Raw genomic sequence first — 11766 nt, 5'->3', positions numbered from 1 at the left:
TATCTGACATAGGCCAATCCACCATCCCCTGAAAATAAAACTTCCCAAAGAATCAAACAAGATCCAAGAACTTTCCCTCACAGACTCGAACCCAGGTCCCTAGAATCATAATCAGCGTCTAGTGTCTTGTTAAGTGAGGTGAAGTTAAAGCTTTACTTATTGATCAGTTCATAACATAATAATACATGTAGACTGAATTTACACAGAGTATAGCCCAGCTCAAAGTAAGTAAGCTGCTATGTACTTCACAGTTTATAATTTATTACAGGCACTATTATCATACCCTGCGGGTACTATCATCATTATCCTGACAGATCCAATACCATTCAGAAATCTTCTCCACTTCCAGTGAAGGATTCAATGGGAGCTGCCATTTCACAGACACTGTAACTAATCCAAACAAACTGACATCTTTTACTGTCTCGATTGGGTACCTGCTCCCACCTGGGTGCACAGGAAAAGTTGTGTTAAGGGTATTTCTCAAAATGCAAAGTCAGGCCCAAACTGGGTATCGTTCATGAACCGTTGCAGTTGCCAGTCCAACAGCTTGTCCTCCCCACTATTGATTCCACATTGTCAAAGAGTATGTGTTTCCCTCACAACAAGTACATACAAGATCTTCTAGGTTCTTCAAAGGCAAACTAGGAAAAGCAAAAAACAGAAGAGTAGTCTAAAATGCATAAATGAATTCAGTCAAAACACACAAAAAACACCAACAAAAATTGGGACCCTCAAGACTTTATTGGTAAACCATAACTAAAGGAGGTTATCAAGTTATTAAGCTGTTTCATGAACGTTATAAAAATAACAACATAAGTTCTTATAATTATTGGGAACCCATAATTATTATGACTATGACACTGAAATGTAGGACAGAAATTGCAATGCAAAGCTAAAATTATCCAATAATCAACATTTTTCCAAACAATATCAACACAGCTTCAAACAAGCAGAAATAATTGCATTCCAGATTTAAATTTAAAAACACTACAATTGAATGTCTTTTCTTTTAAAGAAAAGATTCAATAAAAAGCAAAACGTATCCCACTTTCAAAATAAGGAAAGAGCAGTTAGTTTTCTCCCCAGAGGAGAGGAAGCGATAACACACAAAGACATCATGAATCATACTCAATACTCTAGAGGAAACCTGTCAATATTTGTCGAATAAAACATAATTTACCCAAAAATTACATGAAACAGCTTTGCCTTTCACTGCCCATGTCAGCAGGAACTTCAGTGCCAATACTAATGTGATAGGTGGCATATCATGGACAGCTAGTCCTTTTCATTTTATTCTGTTCAAACCCCCATAACAGGTACTTCTCAAAACTGTATAATTCAACAACAACTATGGAGTATCACCCATTGGATTCATCTAATTTTTAAACAAAGTATCATGTACATTAGCAAGAAAAATCCTGTTATAAAGTCGGAAATCATGCACGTACATGGGTCGGGTAATCATAAGCAAACCAGCTTATTCAAACATGTATTGTCGTAGAATGTACTTTTATAGCAGATGGTAAAGCAGTCATTAAAGTTTTAAAAGTAGACACAGAAATGTCTGCCCCTCTTAGTTAAAGATACCACATCTTCCAAACCAGATCATTGAAAATAAAAAGATAGCAAGTTTAAAGTAGACCCTGAGCAAAATGAACAGATCTTATCATTAAAGTAATTTTTTCACAGAGGAGCGGAAAAAATAATCTAGGTATAAATTACAATATATATGTGTATGTAGAAGTGAAAAAAGAAGTGCAATTCACAGCAGAAAAAAACAACCTTGACAAGTCAGTCTGATTAGTGTAAGAAGTCTCATAAAATAATATGAAACCAAAAAAGCAGATCTCTCGTCTCAGTTTAGTTCTAATGAGAGTTTACAGCACTTGCAACACAAATTGGTCATATGTAAGTGCACAAGATTAGAGGTGTCACTAGAGAGTAACATACCAAAAAAATGAGGAGGAGAGATAAGGACAACAGAAGCTTCATAGGAAAGAAGGAGCAAATCACACCAGGGCACCCGCCAACCACCCAAACAGATCTTCCTGTGAAGTAGGAGGGTGGAGGATTTCTCTATAACATACTCAAACCCTAGTTTAACATCATTTTACAGCCTGGCAACAAGGTCATAAGAGAGGTAAAGACGTAAACATAAACATCAAGTATCAACAGAAACTGATTTTTCTAATGATCATATGGCAAGAAAGCAAAATTAGGTATAAACAGCCTGAAGTTTAATTGATAACACTTTTCAGTAACTTGTCCATCATTTCTTTGTAATGGGCGATGAGAAAGGCACTTATGAATATACATTGTATAATTTGAAAACCTCAACTTCCATACAAAGAATGTTCCAAGTGCAAAGATAAATCCAGCTTTTTCCGCCTATCAGAAGTCACAGAAAAAATTATCCAGAATTGCCATCTAAAGCTTCATGTGAGCAAACAGAAGTATCAACAAAATTTCAAGTGGCACATCTTTGGTGTAGACAGGTCAAAATAACAGACAGATCGAAAAGAAATGAGTAGAGAGTACTCTGCATGAATAAAACTCAAACAATGCAGGTTGGTTGGACATGCCTTTACGATCCTGTACAGTCTTTTCTCTCCAATGTTCAGCATTAAAGCATGGTAAAAAAAAGCTTTATAAAAATCGTAAGCATTGCATGTCAGCAAGATTTTCTTTTTAGGTCAACCTTTTAAAAAATCCTGAATTCAGGGTGAACTCAGACAATTTCAGCCCTGAATCACAGCTGACCACATAGAGCTACCTTCTCTGGTGATTTTCACTGGTCCTTACTGCTGCTAATGAAAATAATAAGAAGAATGAGAACAATAATAACGATAATTAAATAAAGTTCAAGCACACAATTAACAGGGCAGTAGTAGAAAAAATTGACAGAGGGATGTGTGTAGAAGAGAGAAATATTGTCTATTATTTTATCATTCGAAGAAAAAGAAATAAGCATGTTGTTGTATTGTTGTTGTTTCCAAATCCCTTTAGCTGCGAGCATTACACTCTAAGAAATAAGCATACCCACACACACGCACACACATATCATAGGCTGACAAAATGAGAGATCAAGAAAATTGATACACATGACATCTTAAAAAACTAATGTCCAGACATGACAATACAATACACACATTCAATCAGACCAAACAACTAGGAACCACCCCATAGCCTTTATACTTATAGTATACTCTTCTGACATTTCAAACAAGACAAAAATCACACATACGATGGTTATAAGGGGAGAGCAGTTGCGAAGTGATCAAGTACAAAGGAACGAACCCTGAGAGCAAACCATTGATGTCATGCTAATTCAGCACCTCTGTCAATTTTCACAACAGTGTACGCTAACCAGTTAAGCTTACACAATCTGGGCCGGAATGATGGCGCAGAAGACATCATTGTTCGCTCCATCCACCAATTGCCATTTGACAAAAACGTTGACCTGTGGAAACATTGAGAGAGAAAAGAAAAAAAAATCAGAAACTGATGAGCTAAATCACGAAACTGACAATAGTTACAGAGGTTGTTATCTCCGAGACTAAACACAGGCTTTTGTCCTGCAGGATTGTTCAAATAAAAATTTAAAAAAACAGACGGTATTTTAGGGGGCTCTCGGGGCCTAGAAGTAAAGGTGTTCGTCTCTCATTCAAATAGGTCCCGGGTTCAAATCTGGATAGGGACGGAAATTTTTCTTTCCTAAAATAAACTGTCTCCTTTCGCCTCCTCTCTTGCACTCTAGCAATGTTCTGTCGTCTGCTTTCATCTCCACTTTCTACCCCCACACCCCTCCCCTCCTTTGCCCTCTCCTCTGGGCTCCTGACTCTTTCTGCAGCCTTTCTATTGCTCTCCTCGGCTCCTTCTTACTGCCATGCTGTCTTTCTCGGAGGTCCCGTGTGCAAATTGTGCATGTCAAAGATCCCTTAGTGGTCAAAAATCCATAAGAGTAGGCTTCGACCGCCCCCCAAGCAAAATTCAAAATTTCCTACAAACTGAAAATGTGCGTTCATATGACCTTATGCAGTTGCAAGCACTGTAAAACAACTACCAAAAAACAAAAAAGACTGTATATTAAACAGATAAAGCAACCAAAGACTTCAAAACAACCATCCATGCTCTACTAACCACTAACCCACACTTGTTGCAACCAAGAAAATGCCCTGCTATGGAATAAGCACTAAAGAAAACATTTTCCACATACAAGTCGTAACCATATTTCATAGCATGCCAATGACAAATTGCTTTTTCGACTTAGCCCTTTTTCATTTGGTACCTTAGAAAGGGTTATCTATTCTAAGCATTGTGCTTTTCTAATTTTAAAAATTGGGTTATAAATTTTAAAAAGTTATGGGGTTGTAAAGTGTTGTAAAACATGGATGATCCACAAAGGAAAATACTCTCAAAAAGTCGACCACATAACAACAGAAAACATCTCAGTAATTAATTGGAGCATTTGAAAGAAACTTAGCGGCTTAATGTGTTTTTGGATGGAGAAATCATTTCTGCAGTCAGATTTACTTACCATTATGTAGTTATTTTGTTAGAATTAAAATGTTCATGTACATTTTTCGATTTGGAGACAGAGGGGTGTTGGGATGAGAGCATTTTATTTATAGCATTGTATCACATCATGGGATCTTTAAGGATACATTGGCAGTGTGACTAAATAATATCAAAACTTTCTTTGATGACTTCAGACCATGCCAACCATAAAATATAATTCAATTCAATCTAACATGCCATACAATTAAAAAGCTTTCTTTACTCCATTGAGAGGTACATTTATGATAAATTCTAAACAAGTACTTGACATAGAACTCTCAAATTTGAGGACACTATGGAGGAAAGCTAGATCTCTTACCTCTCACCTTCTCGACATTGAAAATCAAGCTCCTTATAGTTTACAGAATCATACCCGATACAAAAGTGTTTCTGACACCAAAAATATAGGTTAATTTATGTGCACAAACTTCAAAGCCCACATATCTTTAGTTTACCCTATTTTCAGATCGGTTGCCAAGTTTCATTCACATAAGTCCAAAAATAGAGCCAACCGAGATTTTATTCTTGTGGGTGTGTTTTACGGCGCTCGAAACTGCATAAAATCATATGAGTGTGTGGGAAACTTTAAAACATTTTCAGTTTGGTAGGAATTCATTTCGAATTTTGCCCTGTTGACGGCCGAAGCCTACTCTTATCGATTTTGGACCACCAAGGGATCTTTAACGTGCACAACTTGCACACGAGACCTTTGACATATTTCATCCCATTCCGAGAAGGCTTAGTGTTAGATCTTACCTACCCTAAAATCAGGGGTGTGGCTGAAAGACAGCAGTAAGAAAGAGCTATGGAGTAGCAGTAGAAAGGCTGCAGAAAGAGTCAGGAGCCCAAATGAGGGAGCAAAGGGGGGAGGGGATGGGGCCAGAAATTGGAGACGAAAGCAGACAACAGAACATGGTTCGAGTTCGAAAAAGTTAGGCACATATTCCTATCACGCCCAATAATACACCCGCAAACGGGCACCAAAATTTCACTGCGTACGCAAGCTCGACAGGCATTGCTATAATTCATTTCTATACTTATATGAGAAAAGAAAGTTTTTTAATGAAGTTATCAAAGCAGTGGTCATTTTTAAAAAGTACATGTACCAACAAGCATTACTTTTTGCAAACCATAACACATAATAATGTGCAAAACAAAAAATGTGTCTATACTTACAGAAGGGAAATAGCTTTTGACTTCAAGAATTGGCGTGTAGTTTTGAGTCGTACTGGCTTTGATGGGGCATTTAAGGCCTGAGTCTTTGCAGGCATCTGCGTTACTGAGAGGAAAGTTCACATAGGGGAAATCTCCAATCTTGCCAGAAACTTTAGATGTTAACTTGGACTCGTCCAAATCTTGATGGAGAGAATGAAAGAAAATAAAGCAAATATGAATTAATTTTTTAATTCAGGAAATGCCTTTCTTGCATGATAAAGACATTTGGCAGTCTCATGAACAGGCTTTCGTAAAAGCAAAGGATTGTACACTCAAAATTATATTTTGGGAGTGAGTCAAAGAAACAGAGAGATTTAAATTGGCAGGAACCAGGAAAAGGATATCTTAAATAAAATCATCAATCATGAATTACATTACTTCACAATAATCAAAGGCAGACTGTGTAAATCAGAGACAGGGAATAGCAGGACGGAGGGATACTCTTCTTTCCTGTAAATCATAGTAAATGACAAGTTACACAAAATCATTAAGAATAACTCACATAATAACCAAACTAAAATACAATCAAACCTTGTTGTACCGCCAGCCCCGCTTACCAGTAGGTTTTGCCAAAGTACAAAAAGAGTCCCCTATAAATATATAGTATTGGCGCCTTTACCCCGCCATCTGACAATTGTCTCAGTTGTACAGTCCTTATTAAACTACTGCATATTAAACCCATTGTACCGCCAGCGAACTGGCCACCAGAAGTACACACTACACACTAGGCTACACACCACGCACGGCACATCCACTCAGTAGTTGCTGACAATCTTTCATACACAGGTCTCTACCAGCCAAGCCTATGTCTAGATCAAATGTTTTTCACCAATTTGCTCCCTCCCCGCTCATTCCCCATGAAAACCTTGTTGTACTGCCAGCGTCAAGCTTGTCCCAAGGTAGGCTGTTAAAGGGGTTTGACTGCACCTACCTCTTCTCCTAACAAAGATAATGAGATACACCGAGCCAGATATTCTCTCCTTTTACACATGACAGAATGTTTAACAGATTACTAAATCATGCTAAAAGAAATTGAAATATACAAACTGGCTTTAAAGGTGAAATCAATGGCCACTGAAGTGCCCTTCTTCAGAATAGCCAAAGGTCCCTGGCAGGTTCCGTTGAACTGAGCCTTTACCAGTTGTCCTTTCAAAGGCACTGTAAAAAACAAAAATGTTTCACAATCACGTCATGTAAAATTAGTCTTTAAAATCTCATTGGAAGAACTGGAAGAAGAAAAAGACCAAGAAACACTGGAAGGCAACAAAGGAAGAGCAACAATAAAGATGGTCGGGGGCTCTCGTGGCCTAGAGGTTAAGGTGTTGGCCTCTCATTCAAAGGTCCCGGGTTCGATTCCGGGTAGCGACCATAAAATTTTCTTCTCTAAAATTGTCTCCTTTCACCTCCTTTCCTGCTCTCTAGCAATGTTCTGTTGTCTGCTTTCATTTCCACTTTCTGCCCCCACCCCCTCACCTCCTTTGCCCCCTCCTCTGGGCTCCTGACTCTTTCTGCAGCCTTTCTACTGCTACTCCTTGGCTCCTCCTAACTGCTGTCTTTCTGCCACACCCCTGATCTTCTGGTAGGAAAGATGAACACCTAGCCTTCTCGGACAAGGGCGAAAAATCTCGGAGGGCCCGTGTGCAAGTTGCGCACGTTAAAGATCTCTTGGTGGTCTAAAATCGATAAGAGTAGGCTTCGGCCGCCACCCGGGCAAAATTCAAAATTTCCTACCAACGAAAAAGTATTAGGTGTGTCCCGCGCGCTCATATGACCTTATGCAGTTGCGAGCGCCGTAAAACCCTATACTAAACAAACAAACAAAAGATGGTCAAATTACAGACACAGAGTCACTGAAAACGTAGAGAAATGGAGAAGTGTAGTTTTGGGACTGAGTCTTCATCATACTTCTTAACTATACTATAACTATCTTAATTAATGACATCAGAACTGAAATCGAGAAAAAGTGGCAATAAACATGAAATAAAGCGTAAATATTTTTTGTGGATTGGAATAGAAAGTTACAGGCATGATTCAATAATGTCTGAGTCAACAAATCGTTTGCTTAGTCTGAGACTCCACAATACGACATTTTGAAAAGTGATGCATGACTAATGATGCATGATGCAGTCTTCACTGAGTAGTCAAAATGTATTTTTTAAAAATAAATGTTGGATCATGAGCCTGTTTTAGAATATTAATAACTTACCAACTGTGGTACAGTGAAACTTGGATATTATATTATAATGAATAGTGGCCCAAGTCGTCGAGCATGACCTCCAATTTCGTTGAAACCTGAGTATTCATTTTACAACAATGTGAGGTTTTTGTGTAGTAGGATATAAATTACAGGCACCGAGTAAGGAAGTAAAAAGTGGTGCTCTGAAATGTCTGCATTTTATGGGCGGTTGCTTCCCTTTGCATTGCCTCTTGAATAAAAATATGTGCCACGAGGTGGTGGAATCAGGCACTCATCAATTTTTGGGCATGTGGAGTGAGTATCATCTGAAAGCATATTACAGTAGTCTCCACCTAAGATCCCGGTGCTCGGGAGCAAGGAAAAGCGGGATCTTGGGCGAACCAGGATCTTAACCGACGAACTGAGGGAAGAATCTATGGTGACCCATGTTGAGGCTTACAATCAGTAAAATGGTCTCCCTCCACTTACAATGAGCTGACATGGCCCCTTGGTGGGTTTATGGCATATGGCAAGCAAAGAGTGGTTAACTTTGAAGACCTATCACAGTGCATAGTGGCATGAGGCGTGCCATTTTCACTTAATATCCTATCATGAGTCTCAAGATCTATGCTTATCCAGTTGCCCCTCCCCCCTCCCTTTCACCTGTCGAAAATTTACAGCTTTCCATCTCTGACTGAGCCCCCCCCTCCGGCCAACCGTCTTTGTCGCTACACACCATTAAGTTGTGAACACACCAATTAAAATTCAGTCTGTCTTGCAAATTCGGGAGTAGAGACAACTGCAGCAATGGTCAGGGAAGATGTGATCCCACCCAGCAAGTGATGTAAGGTTAGGGGGAGAGCTCAGGTGTGAGTGCTATGCGTGGGGAAAACAAACGAGTCGGTCAGTTCACACCCCGGTGTGATCCCGTCTGGGGCAAACATTGTATCGCTTCATCAAGTTTTACAACGTGTATGCGATCACATTCACGATAGTGGCTGATCTTTGACGAGACGGACAGTTTATTGATCTCAACTTTTCACTCTTGGATGATCGGCTGTCCCGCCCGGGTTTTTGTTCCGCGAATTATGATCTGAAATGCGGGATCTTAGCCGAATATAGACCTTCAGAGTGAATCAGAGCGGGATCTTAGGGGTGACTTTTGTATAGTAAAAATTCTGTTTTCTTATTAAAACATCGGGATCTTAAGCGAAGCGGGATCTTAAGCGGTGGGATCTTAGGCGGAGACTACTGCATATATATATGCCTTGCTTTCCATGAAAAAAAAATAACCATCTATCTTGAATAGAAGTTGAGATATTTGCAATTGAAGGAAGTGGGATCCCCTGGTTTCAGAGATATATGGACATAAAAGGTGTTGAGCCAAAACAAAACAAAAATTCGATAAAAATTGACAAACTGGTGGAAAATACCTGTTCCTTCGATTTCATTATTTTGGCGAGCGCCTGATTTTTACTACCATGGCAGACGCAGGTTTCACAATTGGTTTACGTGTTCACAACAATGTCTGCTTTGCTTTTAGACATTTTTAATCAAAAGAAGTTTGGTTTCAAACTAGAAACATTTTCATTTCTTTGATGCCATTCATACCATAGTTTTTGAGACATTGAAATATTTTTATTTGAACAATAGTATAAAAGTACATTGATTGTGTAGTAATATTAAAATTTAGGATATAGTGTGGTGAAATGTTCATGATGGAATCCTGCATTTCTTGCTCTGTGTATTACTTTGCTACATGCTACAATAGCAAATTTTTACCAAAATGACAAAGATAGTGTGACTTTCATCTGCATAGGCAGGAAATTCGTGCCTTTCCATACAAGGCTGTTTAGTGACCAAGCCAAGGGCAGAGTGAATGACATGAGTTTCTCAAAAACTCTAGGGAAGTTTCAGTCAGGACCCCCCCGCCCACTGAGTTTTAACAAACCTGAAGAGCTTCATGGGGGAATGCCACTCCTGTATTTTTCGATTAAATTTTGATGCTTTGCAATTTATATTCTTCACTTGAAAACCATTATCTGCAGTGATTTTGGGAGGACTTCCGTAGCGAGCAACCCCCCAAACAAACAATAAAGAAGAGACCTGACCCTTATAATCCTAGGCCCACACCCTAACCCTACCCCTCTATTCTACTCTGTTTCATAGTGGTCGTTCATTACGGAAGTCCTCCCGTGATTTTATTGGCCATAGACTTGTGTCCAGCAGCCAAAAATTCATTGGTTTGACTAGAACTAGTGCACCAGAGTGCATGATTGATGATAGTGAAAATTAAAAGTCCAAGCAAAGAGATGAGAAGGAGCCAATCCATAATATAATCGGCTGTAGTTATTCGCACAGGGTGTGCGAATACTATGAAATTATATTCGCACAGGGTGTGTGAATACTATGAAATTTTATTTGCACAGGGTGTGCGAATACTATGAAGTTATATTCGCACAGGGCGTGTGAATACTATGAAGTTATATTCGCACAGGGTTTTTCAAAAGAAGGATGGAAATCGGCCAACCATTTCCTCATTTGTTCCCTTCATCGCGCAAGGACAAAGATCATAGGGGCTGGATTGAGCTTTGGTGGACCCATTGAGTTTATTAATGCGCACTAGGCAACTAACGGACTTATACTTATACTTATACAATCATGGGTCCTAATCGACGCTACGCGAACTAGTTCCCGGCGACGTGAGGCGGAGTGAGTGAGACTAATTGTTCCCGGCGACGCGAGGCGGAGTGAGTGAGGGCTGCGAGAATACTACGAGAGAGAGAGAGAGATAGAGAGAGAGAGAAGGGGGGACGAGACAAAGTTGTAAACGGACCTGTTATCCGAATCATTGAAGAGATCAAAGTCCGGAACATCTAGGCATCGGATGAGGACGTTTACCGCAGGAACAGGCGCAGGGTTCTCACTATACTATACTATTATATTAGTATTATTTGATCCCATCTGATGTTTCTTTTTAGGGTGAGGCAGTGGAGGGAGACCAGAATTAGTGGAGGATTGACCAGCAGGTTCCTGATTTTCTTAATTACATGTCGTAGGCTTATTTTTGCTCCTTTTCTTTTGAGGGGGAGACAGCGGAGGGAGACCAGAAGTGGAGGATGGACCAGCAGGTTCCGGGTTTTCTGAATTAGTCGCAGTACGCTAATTCATATGCGCACACCCGGTGCGAATAATATTAATTCTTATGCGCACACCCGGTGCGAATAATCACACTTCCAATATAATCAAGCCCTATTTTCAAGTTGGAAAGGCCTCCATTTTGAAAATGCAACACTCACCATTCAAACTACTTTAACTTAGTGTGGAAAACCAGCATTTCACTAAATGTCCTTTCACAGCATCCCATTTCCCTGCCCCACATCTTTTCACTTTTCTTTACCATCATCAACTTCAATCTACCCCACCTTCCTCCCAAAGATGATTTCAGTACCCCACCCCCTTTCCCAATTTGGATCAACCATAGTAATGATGAACCTCTGTTTGGGATGTGTGATCTTGGTTCAACTGATGAAAAAATGAGAGAAAGTAGCCATGGGTCATCCAAATGACATATTGAAATATCAAAGTTAAACATCAGCAAAGTCAGAGTCAGAGGGAGTGAAACACAACAAATTACAAAACGAAGTGACTATTCGGACTCGAGTCCGAATATGAAAAAATTTTATTCGGACTCTGATTCTTGTCCAGCATGACATCACTTCCGACTTCCTATGACTCGTGACTCCCGCTTCCTGTCCTGCCTCACTCGTGACTCGCCTCAGGCTGGGTAGAGACCGGGATCACTTCGGGCAAAATGG

General features: G+C 39.6%; 1 protein-coding gene across 1 annotated transcript in view; it reads right to left on the bottom strand.

Moving 5' to 3' along the window:
* Nucleotides 1–722: 722 nt before the first annotated feature.
* LOC101848455 (ecdysteroid-regulated 16 kDa protein) overlaps nt 723–11766 on the bottom strand; it is a 13148-nt gene continuing 2104 nt past the window's right edge. The window contains exons 2-4 of the mRNA XM_005104975.3: nt 6820–6930; nt 5734–5912; nt 723–3460 (exon numbers count right to left, since the gene is read on the bottom strand). Of these exons, the coding sequence (XP_005105032.1) occupies nt 3377–3460; nt 5734–5912; nt 6820–6930 (374 nt within the window). The 3' untranslated portion in view covers nt 723–3376. The remainder of the gene's footprint in view (nt 3461–5733; nt 5913–6819; nt 6931–11766) is intronic.

Source organism: Aplysia californica, unplaced genomic scaffold (genome assembly GCF_000002075.1).
Source record: "Aplysia californica isolate F4 #8 unplaced genomic scaffold, AplCal3.0 scaffold00444, whole genome shotgun sequence".
Taxonomy (NCBI): domain Eukaryota; kingdom Metazoa; phylum Mollusca; class Gastropoda; order Aplysiida; family Aplysiidae; genus Aplysia; species Aplysia californica.
The sequence above is the reverse complement of the archived record's forward strand: the minus strand, read 5'-3'. Positions and strand labels throughout refer to the sequence as shown.